This window comes from Salvelinus fontinalis, unplaced genomic scaffold (genome assembly GCF_029448725.1).
Source record: "Salvelinus fontinalis isolate EN_2023a unplaced genomic scaffold, ASM2944872v1 scaffold_0332, whole genome shotgun sequence".
Taxonomy (NCBI): Eukaryota; Metazoa; Chordata; class Actinopteri; order Salmoniformes; family Salmonidae; genus Salvelinus; species Salvelinus fontinalis.
In genome coordinates, this window is record NW_026600541.1 from 115233 (window position 1) to 135002 (window position 19770).

The 19770-nt window shown below is 44.4% G+C and overlaps 1 protein-coding gene across 2 annotated transcripts; it reads right to left on the bottom strand.

Moving 5' to 3' along the window:
* Positions 1 to 208: 208 nt before the first annotated feature.
* LOC129845654 (uncharacterized) lies at positions 209 to 18457 on the bottom strand. 2 transcript variants are annotated; one of them, XM_055913522.1, is made up of 4 exons: positions 17633 to 18457; positions 17118 to 17215; positions 16807 to 16984; positions 209 to 594 (listed from the first exon to the last, which is right to left on the bottom strand). In XM_055913522.1, the coding sequence occupies exons 1-4, from the start codon at positions 18030 to 18032 to the stop codon at positions 587 to 589; spliced, it is 684 nt and encodes a 227-aa protein (XP_055769497.1). In that variant the 5' UTR covers positions 18033 to 18457; the 3' UTR covers positions 209 to 586. The 2 variants fall into 2 exon arrangements, with proteins under 2 accessions (XP_055769497.1, XP_055769495.1); XM_055913520.1 differs by lacking the exon at positions 209 to 594 and adding an exon at positions 5595 to 5716.
* Positions 18458 to 19770: the final 1313 nt, after the last annotated feature.

Sequence of the window (19770 nt, forward strand, 5' to 3'; positions counted from 1 at the left end):
TGACAGGTGTGGCATATCAAGAATCTGATTAAACAGCATTATCATTACACATGTGCACCTTGTCCTGGGGACAATAAAAGGCCACAAAAATGTGCAGTTCTGTCACACAACACAGCGGGCAATTGGCATGCTGACTGCAAGAATGTCCATTGAGGTGGTTGCCAGGGGATTTTATGTACAGCACCAGTCAAAAGTTTGGACACACCTACTCATTCAAGGGTTTTTCTTTATTTTCACTATGAAATAACACATATGGAATCAGTAACCAAAAAAAGTGTTAAATAAATCAAAATATATTTTAGATTCTTCAAACTTGCCACCTTTTGCCTTGATGACAGCTTTGCACACTCTTGGCATTCTCTCAACCAGCTTCACCTGGAATGCTTTTCCAACAGTCTTGTAGGAGTTCCAACACATGCTGATAATGCTGTTGGCCACTTTTCCTAACCTCTGCGGTCCAATTCATCCAAAACCAGCTCAATTGGATTGAGGTCAGGTGATTGTGGAGGCCAGGTCATCTGATACAGCACTCCATCACTCTCCTTCTTTGTCAAATAGCCCTTACACAGCCTGGAGGTGTGTTGGGTCATTGTCCTGTTGAAAAACAAATGATAGTCCCACTAAGCCCAAAACAGACGGGATATCGCTGCAGAATGCTGTGGTAGCCATGCTGGTTAAGTGTGCCATTAACTCAAAATAAAATCACTGACAGTGTCAACAGCAAAGCACCCGCACACCTCCTCCTCTATGCTTCACGGTGGGAACCCCACATGCGGAGATCATCCGTTCACCTACTTTGCATCTCACAAAGACATGGCGGTTGGAATTAAAGATCTCAAATTTGGACTCATCTGTCCCACCATGTATTGGGCATTCTCCTGTCCTATGTCCTACTGTTCAGAGGCCTACATCTTTCCTATGTCCTACTGTTCAGAGGCCTACATCTTTCGTATGTCCTACTGTTCAACAGCCTACATCCTTACCTCCTGTGTGAAACAAATGTAGAGCTTCCTGGTAATTACTGATATGTTTACATTACTTATTTTATTCATCCTGTTTTACAAGTCAGAACACAAAAAATAAACAATTCTCGGACACTAGACAGACATCGCTGGAATCCAGTCGAGCAGGTGGTTCTAAATATATAACCTTCATAGCTGTATGATACAGAATCCGACCTACACACTTCCTTGAACCAAAAATAAGTAAAGTAATTTTAAGTGGAAGTCCAAAACTAGTTTTTATGTCGAAGACACAAAGCACATCAGTAACATCTCCCCGTTGTTGAAAGGGTTCGAAGCGCTATTGAAAAGGCCAATTTATTTAGACGTTCACAAATGTTCAACATTTTGACTAAACGCTGATGTCGTGAACTTTTTGGGTAAAGTAAAAAAAATAGGGTGAAATATTTTGGGTAGATGTTCCTAAAACTGATAGTAACTATATATAAACTCAGCAAAAAAAGAAACGTCCTCTCACTGTCAACTGCGTTTATTTTCAGCAAACTTAACATATGTTCATACAAATATTTACACAAGATTCAACAACAGACATAAACTGAACACGTTTCACAGACATGTCACTAACAGAAATGGAATAATGTGTCCCTGAACAAAGGGGGGTTCAAAATCAAAAGTCAGTATCTGGTGTGGCCACCAGCTGCATTAAGTACTGCAGTGCATCTCCTCCTCATGGACTGCACCAGATTTGCCAGTGCTTGTTGTGAGATGTTACCCCACTCTTCCACCAAGGCACCTGCAAGTTCCCGGACATTTCTGGGGGGGGAATGGCCCTAGCCCTCACCCTCCGATCCAACAGGTTCCAGACGTGCTCAATGGGATTGAGATCCGGGCTCTTTGCTGGCCATGGCAGAACACTGGCATTCCTGTCTTGCAGGAAATCATGCACAGAACGAGCAGTATGGCTGGTGGCATTGTCATGCTGGAGGGTCGTGTCAGGATGAGCCTGCAGGAAGGGTACCACATGAGGGAGGAGGATGTCTTCCCTGTAACGCACAGCGTTGAGATTGTCTGCAATGACAACAAGCTCAGTCCGATGATGCTGTGACACCGCCCCAGACCATGACGGACCCTCCACCACCAAATCGATCTCGATCCAGAGTATAGGCCTCAGTGTAACGCTCATTCCTTCGACGATAAACGCGAATCCGACCATCACCCCTGGTGAGACAAAACCGCGACTCGGCAGTGAAGCGCACTTTTTGCCAGTCCAGTCTGGTCCAGCGACGGTGGGTCTGTGCCCATAGGCAACGTTGTTGACGGTGATGTCTGGTGATGACCTGCCTTATAACAGGCCTACAAGCCCTCAGTCCACTCTCTCTTTGTCCTCAATAGGCTGTCTGAGCACTGATGGAGGGATTGTGCGTTCCTGGTGTAACTCGGGCAGTTGTTGCCATCCTGTACCTGTCCCGCAGGTGTGATGTTCGGATGTACCGATCCTATGCAGGTGTTGTTACACGTGGTCTGCCACTGCGAGGACGATCAGCTGTCCGTCCTGTCTCCCTGAAGCTCTTTCTTAGGCGTCTCACAGTCCAGACATTGCAATGTATTGCCCTGGCCACATCTGCAGTCCTCATGCCTCCTTGCAGCATGCCTAAGGCACATTCACACAGATGAGCAGGGACCCTGGGCATCTTTCTTTTGGTGTTTTCAGAGTCCGTAGAAAGGCCTCTTTGATGTCCTAAGTTTTCATAACTGTGACCTTTAATTGCCTACCGTCTGCAAGCTGTTTGTGTCTTAACGACCGTTCCACAGGTGCATGTTCATTAATTGTTTATGGTTCATTGAACAGGCATGGGAAACCGTGTTTAAAACACTTTACAATAAAGATCTGTGAAGTTATTTGGATTTTTACGAATGATCTTTGAAAGACAGGGTCTTGAAAAAGGGACGTCTTTTTTTTGCTGAGTTTAGTAAGTCTATATATAGCCATATTTTAAAGTCTGAAAAGGCTTGTTCATTCACATGGTCATGAAATAACATGCATCTAAAACTGATACTTTAATCAACAAAAATATAAATGCAACATGTAAAGTGTTGGTCAGATGTTTCACGAGCTGAAATAATAGATCCCAGAATTTTTACATATGTACAAAAAGCTTTTTTCTCTCAAATTGGGCATTGTCATTACACAGGTGCACCTTGTGCTAGGGGACAATAAAAGGCCACTCTAAAATGTGCAGTTTTGCCACACAACACAATGTCACAGATGTCTCAGAGGGACTGCAGAAATGTCCACTGGAGCTGTTGCCAGGGAATTTAATGTACAGTACCAGTCAAAAGTTTGGTCACGCCTACTCATTCAAGGGTTTTTCTTTATTTTTACTATGTTCTACATTGTAGAATAACAGTAAAGACATCAAAGCTATGAAAAAACATAAGGAATCATGTAATCAAAAAAGTGTTAAACAAATCAAAATATACTTTACAACTTATTGTGGGAAGCTTGTGGAAGGCTACCAAAAACGTTTGACCCAAGTTAAACAATTTAAAGGCAATGCTACCAAATACTAAATGAGTGTATGTTAACTTCTGACCCACTGGGAATGTGGTGAAAGAAATAGAAACTGAAATAAATCATTCTCTCAACTATTATTCTGACATTTCACATTCTTAAAATAAAGTGGCTAACTGACCTAAGACAGGGCATTTTTACTAGGATTAAATGTCAGGAATTGCGAAAAACTGAGTTTAAATGTATTTGGCTAAGGTGTATGTAAACTTCCGACTTCAACTGTAGATGAAAACTCTCTTGGTAGATGGTGTGGTCTACAGCTTATCATGAGATACTCTACCTCAGGTGAGCAAAACCTTGAGACTTCCTTAGATATTGTGCACAAGCTGTTGTTCACAAATATACATAGACCGTCACCCCTTGTCTTACCAGAGGCTACTGTTCTATCCTGCTGATACAGTGTTATGTCATCGTTCAGCCACGACTCGGTGGAACATATTACAGTTTTTAATGTCCCGTTGGATAGGATATACGTGATCATAGTTTGTATATTTTATTATCCAATGATTGTACGTTGGCTAATAGTACCGATGGTAAAGGCAGATTACCCACTCGTCCCCGGATCCTTACAAGGCACCCCGACCTCTGTCCCCGATATCTCCGTCTCTTTCTCCTGCGAATTATGGGGATGAGAGCCTTGTCGGGTGTCTGGAGTAAATCTCGTCCGACTCATTACAGAAGAATTCTTCATCCAGTTCAAGGTGAGAAATCGCTGTTCTGATGTTCTGTTCTGATGTTCTGTTCTGATCTGATGTTCTGGTGTTCAGTTCTGGTGTTCTGTTCTGGTGTTCTGTTCTGGTGTTCTGTTCTGGTGTTCTGTTCTGGTGTTCTGATGTTCTGTTCTGGTGTTCTGTTCTGGTGTCCAGAAGCTCTTTTCGGTCATAAGAGACGGTAGCAGTAACATTATGGACAAAATAAGATACAAACAACGTGAAAAAACAAACTAAATAGCACGGTTGATTAGCAGCCCATAAAACAGCAGCCGTCATCTCTGACGCCATTCTCTTTTATTATGTAATAGATCATATGGGTTGAAAGGTGTTTTATTAGACTTTTATTATGTAATAGATCATATGGGTTGAAATGTGTTTTATTAGACTTTTATTATGTATTAGATCATATGGATTGAAAGGTGTTTTATTAGACTTTTATTATGTATTAGATCATATGGGTTGAAATGTGTTTTATTAGACTTTTATTATGTAATAGATCAAATGGGTTGAAAGGTGTTTTATTAGACTTTTATTATGTAATAGATCATATGGGTTGAAAGGTGTTTTATTAGACTTTTATTATGTAATAGATAATATGGGTTGAAAGGTGTTTTATTAGACTTTTATTATGTAATAGATCATATGGGTTGAAAGGTGTTTTATTAGACTTTTATTATGTAATAGATCATATGGGTTGAAAGGTGTTTTTGTCAGACTTTTATTATGTAATAGATCATATGGGTTGAAATGTGTTTTATTAGACTTTTATTATGTAATAGATCATATGGGTTGAAATGTGTTTTAGACTTTTATTATGTAATAGATCATATGGGTTGAAAGGTGTTTTATTAGACTTTTATTATGTAATAGATAATATGGGTTGAAAGGTGTTTTATTAGACTTTTATTATGTAATAGATAATATGGGTTGAAAAGTGTTTTATTAGACTTTTATTATGTAATAGATCATATGGGTTGAAAAGTGTTTTTTTCTCAAAGGTGAAAGCCAAAGGCCAATAGTTTTAATAAAACAAATTTGTCCACACACTTTGTGGATTTCTGAATCATGAATTAACTGGCAAAGCAGAAAAGCGACGGCCTCATCCAGAAACGTCACAAGTCCCATTTTTGCAGCTGTTTCAGTACAACACTACAGGGAGAGAGAGGGGGAGAGGACAAACTCCACTGGACTAGTTTCATAGTATGGAATCACTTAGGAGTTTCTGGATGTTGGGGAAACTTTTCCTTTAAAGCATCATTGAGAAATAATGAATTAAAGTTGGAACATTTGTAGACTAGCGGTTAAGAGTGTTGGGCCAGTAACTGAAATGTCTCCGGTTCGAATCCCCACGACGTCAAGTAGGAAAAATCTGCCGGTCTGCCCTTGAGCAAGGCAAATAACCCCAACAACAAGTGGTCCCCTGGGCGCCGATGACGTGGACGTCGATTAAGGCTGTCTCCAGCACCTCCCTGATTCAGAGGGGTTCAATGAGGAAGACACGTTTAGGGTGAATGGATTCAGTTGTACAACTGACTAGGTATCCCCTTTCCCTTCCCTTTTAATCATTAGACTCCATAATGTTTAAACATCAGATGCTACAGGCCTTCAACAATGGGTGTCATGAAGCATTACCACCTTTTCTGTAATACGAGTAGTATTTTGATTTAATTCAAACAATTCTGATATGAATTTATGAATATTGAAAAATATGAATATTGAAAATATAAATGTTTGATAAGTATTCAGACCCTTTGCTATGAGACTCGAAATTCAGCTCAGGTGCATCCTGTTTCCATTGATCATCCTTGAGATGTTTCTACAACTTTTCATACAATCGAATAGAATCCACAGATCGCGAGTTGAAGATAACTACTTTACTAAGAATGATATAGTATATATGGGATATTAGTAATTGACATACCCGTTCTCTCCAGATTCTCCCAACAATACTATTTATAGGTTTCCTGAACCTGGGAACAGAAACAGGCAATACCAAAATAAATGATCTAATGACTCTGCCTCCTCACAGCAAAATCTGCAGAGCTGGGAAGATTGTATGTATGTATGTATGATTGTATGATATATATATAACATTCTGTTGGTTGACAGAATTTTGTATAGTATTTTAAATTGAAAAATTTGAAGTTTTGAATCCGGCGTTGTTTTGCATATCAATTCATAAACAATGTGCCATGGAATTGGGTTCATCGAAAATCTCTTCCCAACTATTTTGCAATTTATATGGCACAGCTGTCAGTTTTTTGGTCCTGAAATGAAATTGGTAAATGCTTTTATTTATCATACTTTTCTTTAACCATTTATGTTCTTTAATACAGAGGCCGACATACAAGCTCCTTACTTTTCCCCCATTTTTGTGGTAATGCTGCAATTAGTTGAAAGCAGACATTTCCATATGTCTGTGTTAGCTGTATGTGTGATATAACGCCACCAGTCCTATTTATGATATCATTCATTAAAATTATATATTTTTTATTTAAATTTCTTAGATCTTTTTTTATTTTTTTTATCAATTAGTATATTTGAGTTTAACCACAATATTTGTTGTACCATGACTATATCTAACCCAACTCCATGTGTTATCACTATCATGTATCCTACCATGACTATATCCAACCCAACTCCATGTGTTGCCACTATCATGCATCCTACCATGACTATATCCAACCCAACTCCATGTGTTGCCACTATCATGTATCCTACCATGACTATATCCAACCCAACTCCATGTGTTGCCACTATCATGTATCCTACCATGACTATATCCAACTCCATGTGTTGTCACTATCATGTATCCTACCATGACTATATCCAGCCCAACTCCATGTGTTGCCACTATCATGTATCCTACCATGACTATATCCAACCCTACTCCATGTGTTGCCACTATCATGTATCCTACCCTGACTATATCAAACCCTACTCCATGTGTTGCCACTATCATGTATCCTACCATGACTATATCCAACCCAACTCCATGTGTTGTCACTATCATGTATCCTACCATGACTATATCCAACCCAACTCCATGTTTTGCCACTATCATGTATCCTACCATGACTATATCCAACTCCATGTGTTGCCACTATCATGTATCCTATCATGACTATATCCAACCCAACTCCATGTGTTGCCACTATCATGAATCCTACCATGACTATATCAAACCCTACTCCATGTGTTGCCACTATCATGTATCCTACCATGACTATATCCAGCCCAACTCCATGTGTTGCCACTATCATGTATCCTACCATGACTATATCCAACCCAACTCCATGTGTTGCCACTATCATGTATCCTACCATGACTATATCCAACCCTACTCCATGTGTTGCCACTATCATGTATCCTACCATGACTATATCAAACCCCTACTCCATGTGTTGCCACTATCATGTATCCTACCATGACTATATCCAACCCAACTCCATGTGTTGCCACTATCATGTATCCTACCATGACTATATCCAACCCAACTCCATGTGCTGCCACTATCATGCACCCTACCATGACTATATCCAACTCAATGTGTTGCCACTATCATGTATCCTACCATGACTATATCCAACTCAACTCCATGTGTTGCCACTATCATGTATCCTACCATGACTATATCCAACTCGATGTGTTGCCACTATCATGTATCCTACCATGACTATATCCAGCCCAACTCCATGTGTTGCCACTATCATGTATCCTACCATGACTATATCCAACTCCATGTGTTGTCACTATCATGTATCCTACCATGACTATATCCAGCCCAACTCCATGTGTTGCCACTATCATGTATCCTACCATGACTATATCCAACCCTACTCCATGTGTTGCCACTATCATGTATCCTACCCTGACTATATCAAACCCTACTCCATGTGTTGCCACTATCATGTATCCTACCATGACTATATCCAACCCAACTCCATGTGTTGTCACTATCATGTATCCTACCATGACTATATCCAACCCAACTCCATGTTTTGCCACTATCATGTATCCTACCATGACTATATCCAACTCCATGTGTTGCCACTATCATGTATCCTATCATGACTATATCCAACCCAACTCCATGTGTTGCCACTATCATGAATCCTACCATGACTATATCAAACCCTACTCCATGTGTTGCCACTATCATGTATCCTACCATGACTATATCCAGCCCAACTCCATGTGTTGCCACTATCATGTATCCTACCATGACTATATCCAACCCAACTCCATGTGTTGCCACTATCATGTATCCTACCATGACTATATCCAACCCTACTCCATGTGTTGCCACTATCATGTATCCTACCATGACTATATCAAACCCCTACTCCATGTGTTGCCACTATCATGTATCCTACCATGACTATATCCAACCCAACTCCATGTGTTGCCACTATCATGTATCCTACCATGACTATATCCAACCCAACTCCATGTGCTGCCACTATCATGCACCCTACCATGACTATATCCAACTCAATGTGTTGCCACTATCATGTATCCTACCATGACTATATCCAACCCAACTCCATGTGTTGCCACTATCATGTATCCTACCATGACTATATCCAACCCAACTCCATGTGTTGCCACTATCATGTATCCTACCATGACTATATCAAACCCAACTCCATGTGTTGCCACTATCATGTATCCTACCATGACTATATCCAACCCTACTCCATGTGTTGCCACTATCATGTATCCTACCATGACTATATCCAACCCAACTCCATGTGTTGCCACTATCATGTATCCTACCATGACTATATCCAACCCTACTCCATGTGTTGCCACTATCATGTATTCTACCATGACTATATCCAACCCTACTTCATGTGTTGCCACTATCATGTATCCTACCATGACTGTATCCAACCCTACTCCATGTGTTGCCACTATCATGTATCCTACCATGACTATATCCAACCCAACTCCATGTGTTGCCACTATCATGTATCCTACCATGACTATATCCAACCCTACTCCATGTGTTGCCACTATCATGTATTCTACCATGACTATATCCAACCCAACTCCATGTGTTGCCACTATCATGTACCCTACCATGACTATATCCAACTACATGTGTTGCCACTATCATGTATCCTACCATGACTATATCCAACCCAACTCCATGTGTTGCCACTATCATGTATCCTACCCTGACTATATCAAACCCTACTCCATGTGTTGCCACTATCATGTATCCTACCATGACTATATCCAACCCAACTCCATGTGTTGTCACTATCATGTATCCTACCATGACTATATCCAACCCAACTCCATGTTTTGCCACTATCATGTATCCTACCATGACTATATCCAACCCTACTCCATGTGTTGGCACTATGATGTATCCTACCATGACTATATCCAACCCAACTCCATGTGTTGTCACTATCATGTATCCTACCCTGACTATATCAAACCCTACTCCATGTGTTGCCACTATCATGTATCCTACCATGACTATATCCAACCCAACTCCATGTGTTGCCACTATCATGTATCCTACCATGACTATATCCAACCCAACTCCATGTGTTGCCACTATCATGTGTCCTACCCTGACTATATCAAACCCTACTCCATGTGTTGCCACTATCATGTATCCTACCATGACTATATCCAACCCAACTCCATGTGTTGTCACTATCATGTATCCTACCATGACTATATCCAACCCAACTCCATGTTTTGCCACTATCATGTATCCTACCATGACTATATCCAACTCAACTCCATGTGTTGCCACTATCATGTATCCTACCATGACTATATCCAACTCGATGTGTTGCCACTATCATGTATCCTACCATGACTATATCCAGCCCAACTCCATGTGTTGCCACTATCATGTATCCTACCATGACTATATCCAACCCAACTCCATGTGTTGCCACTATCATGTATCCTACCATGACTATATCCAACCCAACTCCATGTTGGTACTATCATGTATCCTACCATGACTATATCCAACCCAAATCCATGTTCTGCCACTATCATGTATCCTACCATGACTATATCCAACCCAACTCCATGTGTTGCTACTATCATGTATCCTACCATGACTATTGTGGCAAAGAAGGGGGCCGAGTGATAAATGGCAGATATGTGAGAGCAGAACCAATAAACGGGCTCTGCCCGATCACTAAAATGGCCACCCCGGTCAGAACTACAGATCACAAAATGGCCGACTGCCAAAACTACAAGTCCCAGAAGCAAGGGGAACCCTCGGAAGGTGGAGCCGACACACAGATAAAGGGTCAAGAAAAACCAGGAAGAGGGAGAGACGGGTGGAAGGATCTATGAACCGTAGAGAAAGAGACAATAGATATTGACTGGATTTACCGTGTATGAGCTGGACTGTTTTGGACTTACCTGTTGGCGTTTGGACCTGGACATACCGAGAACCCGATTCGTGTACTGAACCCTGCTATCCTTGACCTTGCCTACGACCTGGGTGGACCATGACGGAGAAACAAACACACAGCTACTGTCCTGTTCGAAAGAACTCTCATTCTGGGGTAATTTGGTGACAGTTTCCCACTTAATTTGTGACAAACGCTCATAACCTTGAAGAGGTTTGCCACACGTGGTGGAGAATGTGGGCATATGGACTAACCATTCCGCTGGTTAGGTAAAAAGAAAAAAAAGTTCAGGTAGCACTCCAAAGGGGAGTCAGGTTTTTTTGGGGGGGGGCTTTGTTTGGTTAGGACAGTTTCTCAGGAAAATGAGTATGGAGGGAGCCATACAGGCCCTGTTACAAGCGGCGGCCACCCAACAAGAGGCAACTAGAGCTCAACAAATAGCTCATCAGGATGCAATGCGAATGTACCAGGACACGTTACAGGTCCAGCACCGCACCAACCAGCTGCTCAGAGAAGAGCAAGAGAGAAACACCCGGGAGTTAAGAGAAGGCCTAAAGGGGCTAGCGGACCAAATTGGGGCTCAATTACCAGCTGCAAATACCCAGAGGCGGGCCAATCATTTTCTTCAAAAAATGACAGCACAGGATGATGTGGAAGCATATCTTACCACCTTCGAAAGGACTGCAGAGAGGGAGAAGTGGCCGAAAGAAGAATGGGCAGGGCTTCTGGCACCATACCTGGCAGGGGACGCTCAAAAAGCGTATTTCGACCTGGAGTTGACAGATGCACAGGATTACGATAAACTAAAGGGAGAGATTCTGGCAAGACTGGGAGTGACCGATACCGTGAGGGCACACCGCTTTCACCAGTGGTCCTACCGATCTGGACAACCTCCCCGAACCCAGATGTTCGACTTGATTCACCTGGCACGGAAATGGTTGCGACCGGAGACCCGTTCCTCCGCCGAGATTGTTGAGACCATCGTACTCAACCAGTTTCAGCGAGGTCTACCCCAAGAAGTGCGACGATGGGTTGGCCAGAACGAGGTACTTTCCACCGACCATCTCGTGGGCCTAGTTGAACGGTATTGTACGGCAGGAACAGCTGAGCAGGCACAGGAGGAAAGATTCCCATTCCCCAGGCCTGGGCGAACCAGCGGACAGGGTAAGACTGTCCCAACAGGTGGAGGGGGAAGAGAGCAGCGTGGGGGCATGAGGAAAGAATCAGAATCGGGCCGAGACACTAAGGGAGAAAACGGAAACCGTGACCGGGGGTCGAGGGGGTCTCCCGCCCGAACGCCTATTATCTGTTACAATTGTAATCGACCAGGACATATTGCAGCCTACTGCCCTATTAAAGAAGAGCCAATGCAATGTAACCTCGGTGAAAAAGAAGATGAGATGTGGTATGCATGTCCTGTTGTAACCACTATACTTGAAAGATCAAGAAACAAACATATGTGCAGGGTGACGGTTGAAGGGAAAGAGGTTGAAGCACTGCTGGATTCCGGCAGTATGCTAACCCTGGTCGTTGCAAACCTAGTGCCAACTCATAAACTGGATACAAGTCAGGATATCAGTGTTACATGCATTCATGGGGATACCCGTCTGTACCCCACAGCCTTAGTGAGCATACAAACAGAGGACGATCTGCTGAATTGTGAGGTCGGCGTGGTCCCAAAGATGCCATATGATGTAATATTGGGTAGAGACTTTCCTAACTTTGCGAAGTTAGGCCAAAAGAATGGCATATTTGAGAAGCCAACAACCCTGACCAAGCAGGAAGAAGCATGGGGCCTTCAACCAAAGCCAAGAAAAGAGGTCTCCCAGGGGCCAACCTCACAGGTGCTAGTAGGGGAGGATGAAGATGAAGTGGCAAACCTCGTTGACAACAAACAGCCCGGTACTAGTGGGGCTGGGGTCGATCTGAATCCAGAGGATGATGATCTAGAACCAGCAGACCTGGCAGGGTCCTTGACTAATTTCGGGACGGCCCAAAACCAGGATCCAACCTTGCAGCAAGCCAGAGCAGACGTGCAGGTCGTCGATGGTACTCCCATAAATGATGGGATGAGGCCTAATAGTTTTCCCCACTTTATTATGAAAAAGTGTTTGGTGTACAGAGTCTCAAAAATAGGGGTTGATGTGGTTGAACAGTTGTTGGTCCCCACCCGGTACCGGAGGACAGTACTGGATCTAGCTCATGGGCACATTCTGGGTGGACACCTTGGTATCGATAAAACCCGAGACCGGATTGTAAGGAGGTTTTACTGGCCAGGAATTCAGGCTGAAATGGCTCGGCATTGTGGAGAGTGCCCAGAGTGCCAGTTAACAGCTCCCCGACCAGCTGTTAGAAGCCCGTTAGTGCCACTCCCCATAATCGAAACGCCATTTGAGAGGATAGCGATGGATATAGTGGGTCCACTACCCAAGTCCGCCAGAGGACACCAATACATTCTGGTCATTCTAGATTATGCCACTCGCTACCCAGAAGCCATTCCCCTTCGGACGATGACTTCCAAAAATATTGCCAAGGAATTAGTGCTCTTGTTCACCAGGGTAGGGGTTCCAAAGGAGATCCTTACTGACCAGGGGACCCCCTTTATGTCCCGCCTTATGGCGGACCTTTGTAAATTGTGGCAGGTGAAACAGTTGAGGACATCGGTTTACCATCCTCAGACGGACGGGCTGGTTGAGAGATTCAACAGGACCCTGAAGTCAATGCTCAGGAAGGTAATCGATAAGGATGGGAAAAACTGGGATTGCATGTTGCCGTATCTGATGTTTGCCATTAGAGAGGTTCCTCAAGCCTCGCTAGGGTTTTCTCCCTTTGAGCTGGTATATGGGAGGCACCCCCGGGGAATCTTAGACATCGCCCGGGAAACCTGGGAGCACCAATCCACCCCGTATACTAGTGTCATAGAGCACGTCACGGCAATGCAAGACAGGATAGCCACAGTCATGCCCATCGTCCGAGAGCACATGAGACAAGCACAAGAGCACCAGCGGCACACTTATAACCGGCAGGCTACCCTGAGGGAATTTCAACCGGGAGATAAGGTGTTAGTGCTGATCCCCACGGTAGAGTGCAAACTACTAGCCACATGGAAAGGACCATATGAAGTACTGGAGAGAATAGGAGAAGTGAATTATCGGATCCGACAGCCAGGTCGACGGCCACAGGAACAGATCTATCACATAAACCTGTTAAAAGCATGGAGAGATAGAGAAACACTAATGGTCACATACCCTACACACACTCAGGGGGCAGCCGAAGTAAATATTTCACCTACTCTGTCCCCAGTACAAGTACAGGAAGTAAAGACCCTGATCCAGAAAAACAGAGATGTGTTTTCAGAGGTACCCGGCCGAACTGAGGTTACGGCTCACGATATCGTTTCCCTACCAGGGAGAAAAGTGAGCATGAGGCCATATCGGGTACCCGAGGCTCGACAGGCCGCAATTAGAGCAGAGACAGAGAAAATGTTGACAGCTGGAGTGATCGAGGAGTCACATAGTGAGTGGTCTAGCCCAATTGTGATGGTCTCCAAGCCCGATGGGTCTTTGCGGTTCTGTAACGACTTTCGGAAGGTAAATTAAATCTCCAAGTTTGATGCCTACCACATGCCCCGAGTAGACGAACTACTGGAGAAAGTTGGTAAAGCTCGGTACATTACGACCCTGGACCTGACAAAAGGGTACTGGCAAATTCCTCTGACCCCCAGGGCCAAAGAAAAGACAGCCTTTGCAACCCCTGACGGTTTGTTTCAATACACCGTCATGCCATTCGGCTTACACGGGGCCCCAGCCACCTTTCAACGGCTCATGAACAAGGTCCTAAAACCGCACCAGGCATACGCCGCAGCTTATTTAGATGACGTGGGAATCTACAGCCCTGATTGGGAATCCCACTTACCCCGGGTACAGGCGGTGTTAGACGCCCTTAGAAAGGCAGGGCTCACGGCGAACCCTGCCAAGTGTTATGTGGGGTTAGGGGAAACAGAGTATCTGGGATACACGGTGGGAAGAGGGTTAATCAAACCCCAACGTAAGAAGGTGGAGGCAATTAGAGAATGGCCGAAACCAGTAAATAAGAAGCAAGTTCGAGCCTTCCTAGGGCTGACCGGTTACTACCGGAAGTTCATCCCAAGTTATGCCACAGTGGCCGCCCCACTCACCGACATGACTAGAGCCAGAGGGCCAAACATGGTCAAATGGGATGAAAGGGCCACCAAAGCATTTAGGACATTACAGGAGGCTCTCTGCTGTAATCCAGTGCTGGTGGTACCAGACTTTGAGAAAGAGTTTGTGGTTCAGACGGATGCCTCAGAGGTCGGCTTGGGAGCAGTGCTATCCCAAGAGGTAGAAGGGGTGGAACACCCCATCCTGTTTTTAAGCAGGAAGCTGGAACCACGGGAAACCAACTACGCGGTCGTTGAGAAAGAGGCGCTGGCAGTAAAGTGGGCTCTAGAAAGCCTGAAATACTACCTGCTGGGGCGCCACTTCACCCTCATCAGTGACCATGCCCCACTCACCTGGATGCATAGGGCTAAAGAGAAGAACGCTCGGGTGATGCGGTTGTTTTTGAGTCTCCAACCGTTTCACTTTGACTTGAAACACAAAGCAGGGAAGGAAATGGGAAATGTGGACGGGTTATCCCGCATGCACGCATATTTTGCTGCGGTAGCCCGACCTAGGGGGTCGGATCTAGGGGGGGAGATGTGTGGCAAAGAAGGGGGCCGAGTGATAAATGGCAGATATGTGAGAGCAGAACTAATAAACGGGCTCTGCCCGATCACTAAAATGGCCACCCCGGTCAGAACTACAGATCACAAAATGGCCACCCCGGTCAGAACTACAGATCACAAAATGGCCGACTGCCAAAACTACAAGTCCCAGAAGCAAGGGGAACCCTCGGAAGGTGGAGCCGACACACAGATAAAGGGTCAAGAAAAACCAGGAAGAGGGAGAGACGGGTGGAAGGATCTATGAACCGTAGAGAAAGAGACAATAGATATTGGCTGGATTTACCATGTATGAGCTGGACTGTTTTGGACTTACCTGTTGGCGTTTGGACCTGGACATACCGAGAACCCGATTCGTGTACTGAACCCTGCTATCCTTGACCTTGCCTACGACCTGGGTGGACCATGACGGAGAAACAAACACACAGCTACTGTCCTGTTCGAAAGAACTCTCATTCTGGGGTAATTTGGTGACAGTTTCCCACTTAATTTGTGACAAACGCTCATAACCTTGAAGAGGTTTGCCACACTATATCCAACCCAACTCCATGTGTTGCTACTATCATGTATCCTACCATGACTATATCCAACCCAACTCCATGTGTTGCTACTATCATGTATCCTACCATGACTATATCCAACCCTACTCCATGTTTTGCCACTATCATGTATCCTAGGTAAATGTTGCAATTCTTCAGTGATTCCTGGACCTGTGACCAAAAAACGAGCTACAGATGGACAGTACCAAAATAAATAATCTAATGACTGCCTCCTCGCAGCAAAATCTGCATAGCTGGGAAGATTATATCCCCATATATAACATTCTATTGGTTGCAAGGATTTTGTATAATAATTTAAGCTTTGAATCCGGCATCATTTTGCGTGTCAATTCATAAACCACGTGCCATGGAATCAGTACATTGAAAATCTCTTGCCAACCATTTTGAAATTTATATGGAAAATTAAATGTATATGGCACAGCTGTCAGTTTTTTGGTCCTTAAATGGAACTTGTATACAGTTCCATTTATCACAATGTTGGTCCTTAATGCAGGGCTGACAAGTTCCTGTTCTACAGTCTTGTAAAGATAGGGGAGTTGACTGGGACAGGCAATGTAACATCTATAATGTTTTGAGAAAATGTTTTTGTAAAACACGCTCCTTACATCAGATCATCTTGAAACTTTCTCTCTAAATCTAACTTTCATCAAGGTTTTACATGTCAACTAACAGAACTCTGCTGGTTGTCCTGGTAACAGATACCAGTCTATCTTCCTGTCAACTAACAGAACTCTGCTGGTTGTCCTGGTAACAGATACCAGTCTATCTTCATGTCAACTAGCAGAACTCTACTGGTTGTCCTGGTAACAGATACCAGTGGGCAGATCTATTTTATTTGTTCAAACTTCAGCACTTACTTTGATGAGTCAAATCTGATCCTTTCTTCTCTTCTCCTCCTCTCACAGTTCCACTCAGCCCCATTGTTTTCCTGCAGTCCACCAGCAGCACAGACAACCTCTTCATACCCGGCAGTAAGGTGCTTCCGGGAGAGGCACAACACGGGGACTCCAGGAGGGAGGAAGGGCTAGCATTGTCCTGGTAACCACAAAGAGGGGACATAGACACATAACATTATGGATGCTGATGTCACTGTTGACAAAGTGCTTTACAGAAGCCCAGCCCAGCCCCAGACAGAGGAAGCTGAATGCTAGACCAGACCAAGCTGTACCATCTGGTGTTCTGTTCTGGAGAGACTCTTCTCTGACTCGTCAGCATCAGGATGTTGTTGAGGCTCCCCAGAGGATCCACAATAGTCATGTCTCTCTCCTGTGTGAATGACAACATCAAACAGATGGTAAACGTATGACAATCTATTGCAATCACAGAGTCTTACAAGAGGCATGCATATGTCTAAAATGGCCACTTTCATCATGATTTTGTAAAATATTCTTTGTGATGCAAATAAAAAAGGTTGTTCCACGAAATGGGTGCCTTTTGCATTCCTTTGATATTTTATGTAGAAATTATGCACCAGAATTGGATTGTAAAAATCCTGTTATACAAGATGAAGTGCGCTTTAATATAGACCACATGGAGATTAAAATAAATAGATTAAAAAAAATATATGTACCAATGGCAGTACTGAACAACATATTCAAGTGTAGAACTTTAGTAGAATCCCCCTTTAAAACCCCACAGTTCAACAACTGCTGTTTGTGCCCCTGTTTTTAAGACAGTACTCACTGATGGTAATCGGATATTCTGACTCCTCCTCCTCCCTTTTCACTCCTAAAACGTCTTCCTCCTCTTTTATTGAGATAGCTTCCTCTTTTACTCCAAAAGGTTCTTCCTCTTCTTTCACTACATTCTCCTCCTTCAATGTAACGGCCTCATCCTCATTTTTGATTCTGAAAGGTTCTTCCTCGTCTTTCACTACATTTTCCTCCTTCAATGTTACGGCATCTTCCTCATTTTTGATTCTGAAAGGTTCTTCCTCGTCTTCCTCGTCTTTCACTACATTCTCCTCCTTCAACACCCCGGCAGTCCTACAATCCAAGCTTGATGCCCTCAATCTCACACAAATCATCAAGGAACCCACCAGGTACAACCCTAAATCCGTAAACATGGGCACCCTAATAGACATTATCCTGACCAACCTGCCCTCCAAATACACCTCTGCTGTCTTCAATCAAGATCTCAGCGATCACTGCCTCATTGCCTGTATCCGCCACGGGTCCGCGGTCAAACGACCACCCCTCATCACTGTCAAACGCTCCCTAAAACACTTCTGCGAGCAGGCCTTTCTAATCGACCTGGCCCGGGTACCCTGGAAGGATATTGACCTCATCCCGTCAGTTGAGGATGCCTGGTCATTCTTTAAATGTTACTTCCTCACCATATTAGACAAGCATGCTCCGTTCAAAAAATGCAGAACCAAGAACAGATATAGCCCTTGGTTCACTCCAGACCTGACTGCCCTCGACCAGCACAAAAACATCCTGTGGCGAACTGCAATAGCATCGAAGAGCCCCCGCGATATGCAACTGTTCAGGGAAGTCAGGAACCAATACACGCAGTCAGTCAGGAAAGCAAAGGCCAGCTTTTTCAAGCAGAAATTCGCATCCTGTAGCTCTAACTCCAAAAAGTTCTGGGATACTGTAAAGTCCATGGAGAACAAGAGCACCTCCTCCCAGCTGCCCACTGCACTGAGGCTAGGTAACACGGTCACCACCGATAAATCCGTGATAATCGAAGACTTCAACAAGCATTTCTCAATGGCTGGCCATGCCTTCCTCCTGGCGACTCCAACCTTGGCCAACAGCCCCGCCCCCCCCGCTGCTACTCGCCCAAGCCGCCCCAGCTTCTCCTTTACCCAAATCCAGATAGCAGATGTTCTGAAAGAGCTGGAAAACCTGGACCCATACAAATCAGCTGGGCTTGACAATCTGGACCCCCTATTTCTGAAACTGTCCGCCGCCATTGTCGCACCCCCTATTACCAGCCTGTTCAACCTCTCCTTCGTATCATCTGAGATCCCCAAGGATTGGAAAGCTGCCGCGGTCATCCCCCTCTTCAAAGGGGGAGACACCCTGGACCCAAACTGTTACAGACCTATATCCATCCTGCCCTGCCTATCTAAGGTCTTCGAAAGCCAAGTCAACAAACAGATCACTGACCATCTCGAATCCCACCGTACCTTCTCCGCTGTGCAATCCGGTTTCCGAGCCGGTCACGGGTGCACCTCAGCCACGCTCAAGGTACTAAACGATGTCATAACCGCCATCGATAAAAGACATTACTGTGCAGCCGTCTTCATCGACCTGGCCAAGGCTTTCGACTCTGTCAATCACCATATTCTTATCGGCAGACTCAGTAGCCTCGGTTTTTCTAATGACTGCCTTGCCTGGTTCACCAACTACTTTGCAGACAGAGTTCAGTGTGTCAAATCGGAGGGCATGTTGTCCGGTCCTCTGGCAGTCTCTATGGGGGTACCACAGGGTTCAATTCTCGGGCCGACTCTTTTCTCTGTATACATCAATGATGTTGCTCTTGCTGCGGGCGATTCCCTGATCCACCTCTACGCAGACGACACCATTCTATATACTTCCGGCCCTTCCTTGGACACTGTGCTATCTAACCTCCAAACGAGCTTCAATGCCATACAACACTCCTTCCGTGGCCTCCAACTGCTCTTAAACGCTAGTAAAACCAAATGCATGCTTTTCAACCGTTCGCTGCCTGCACCCGCACGCCCGACTAGCATCACCACCCTGGACGGTTCCGACCTAGAATATGTGGACATCTATAAGTACCTAGGTGTCTGGCTAGACTGCAAACTCTCCTTCCAGACTCATATCAAACATCTCCAATCCAAAATCAAA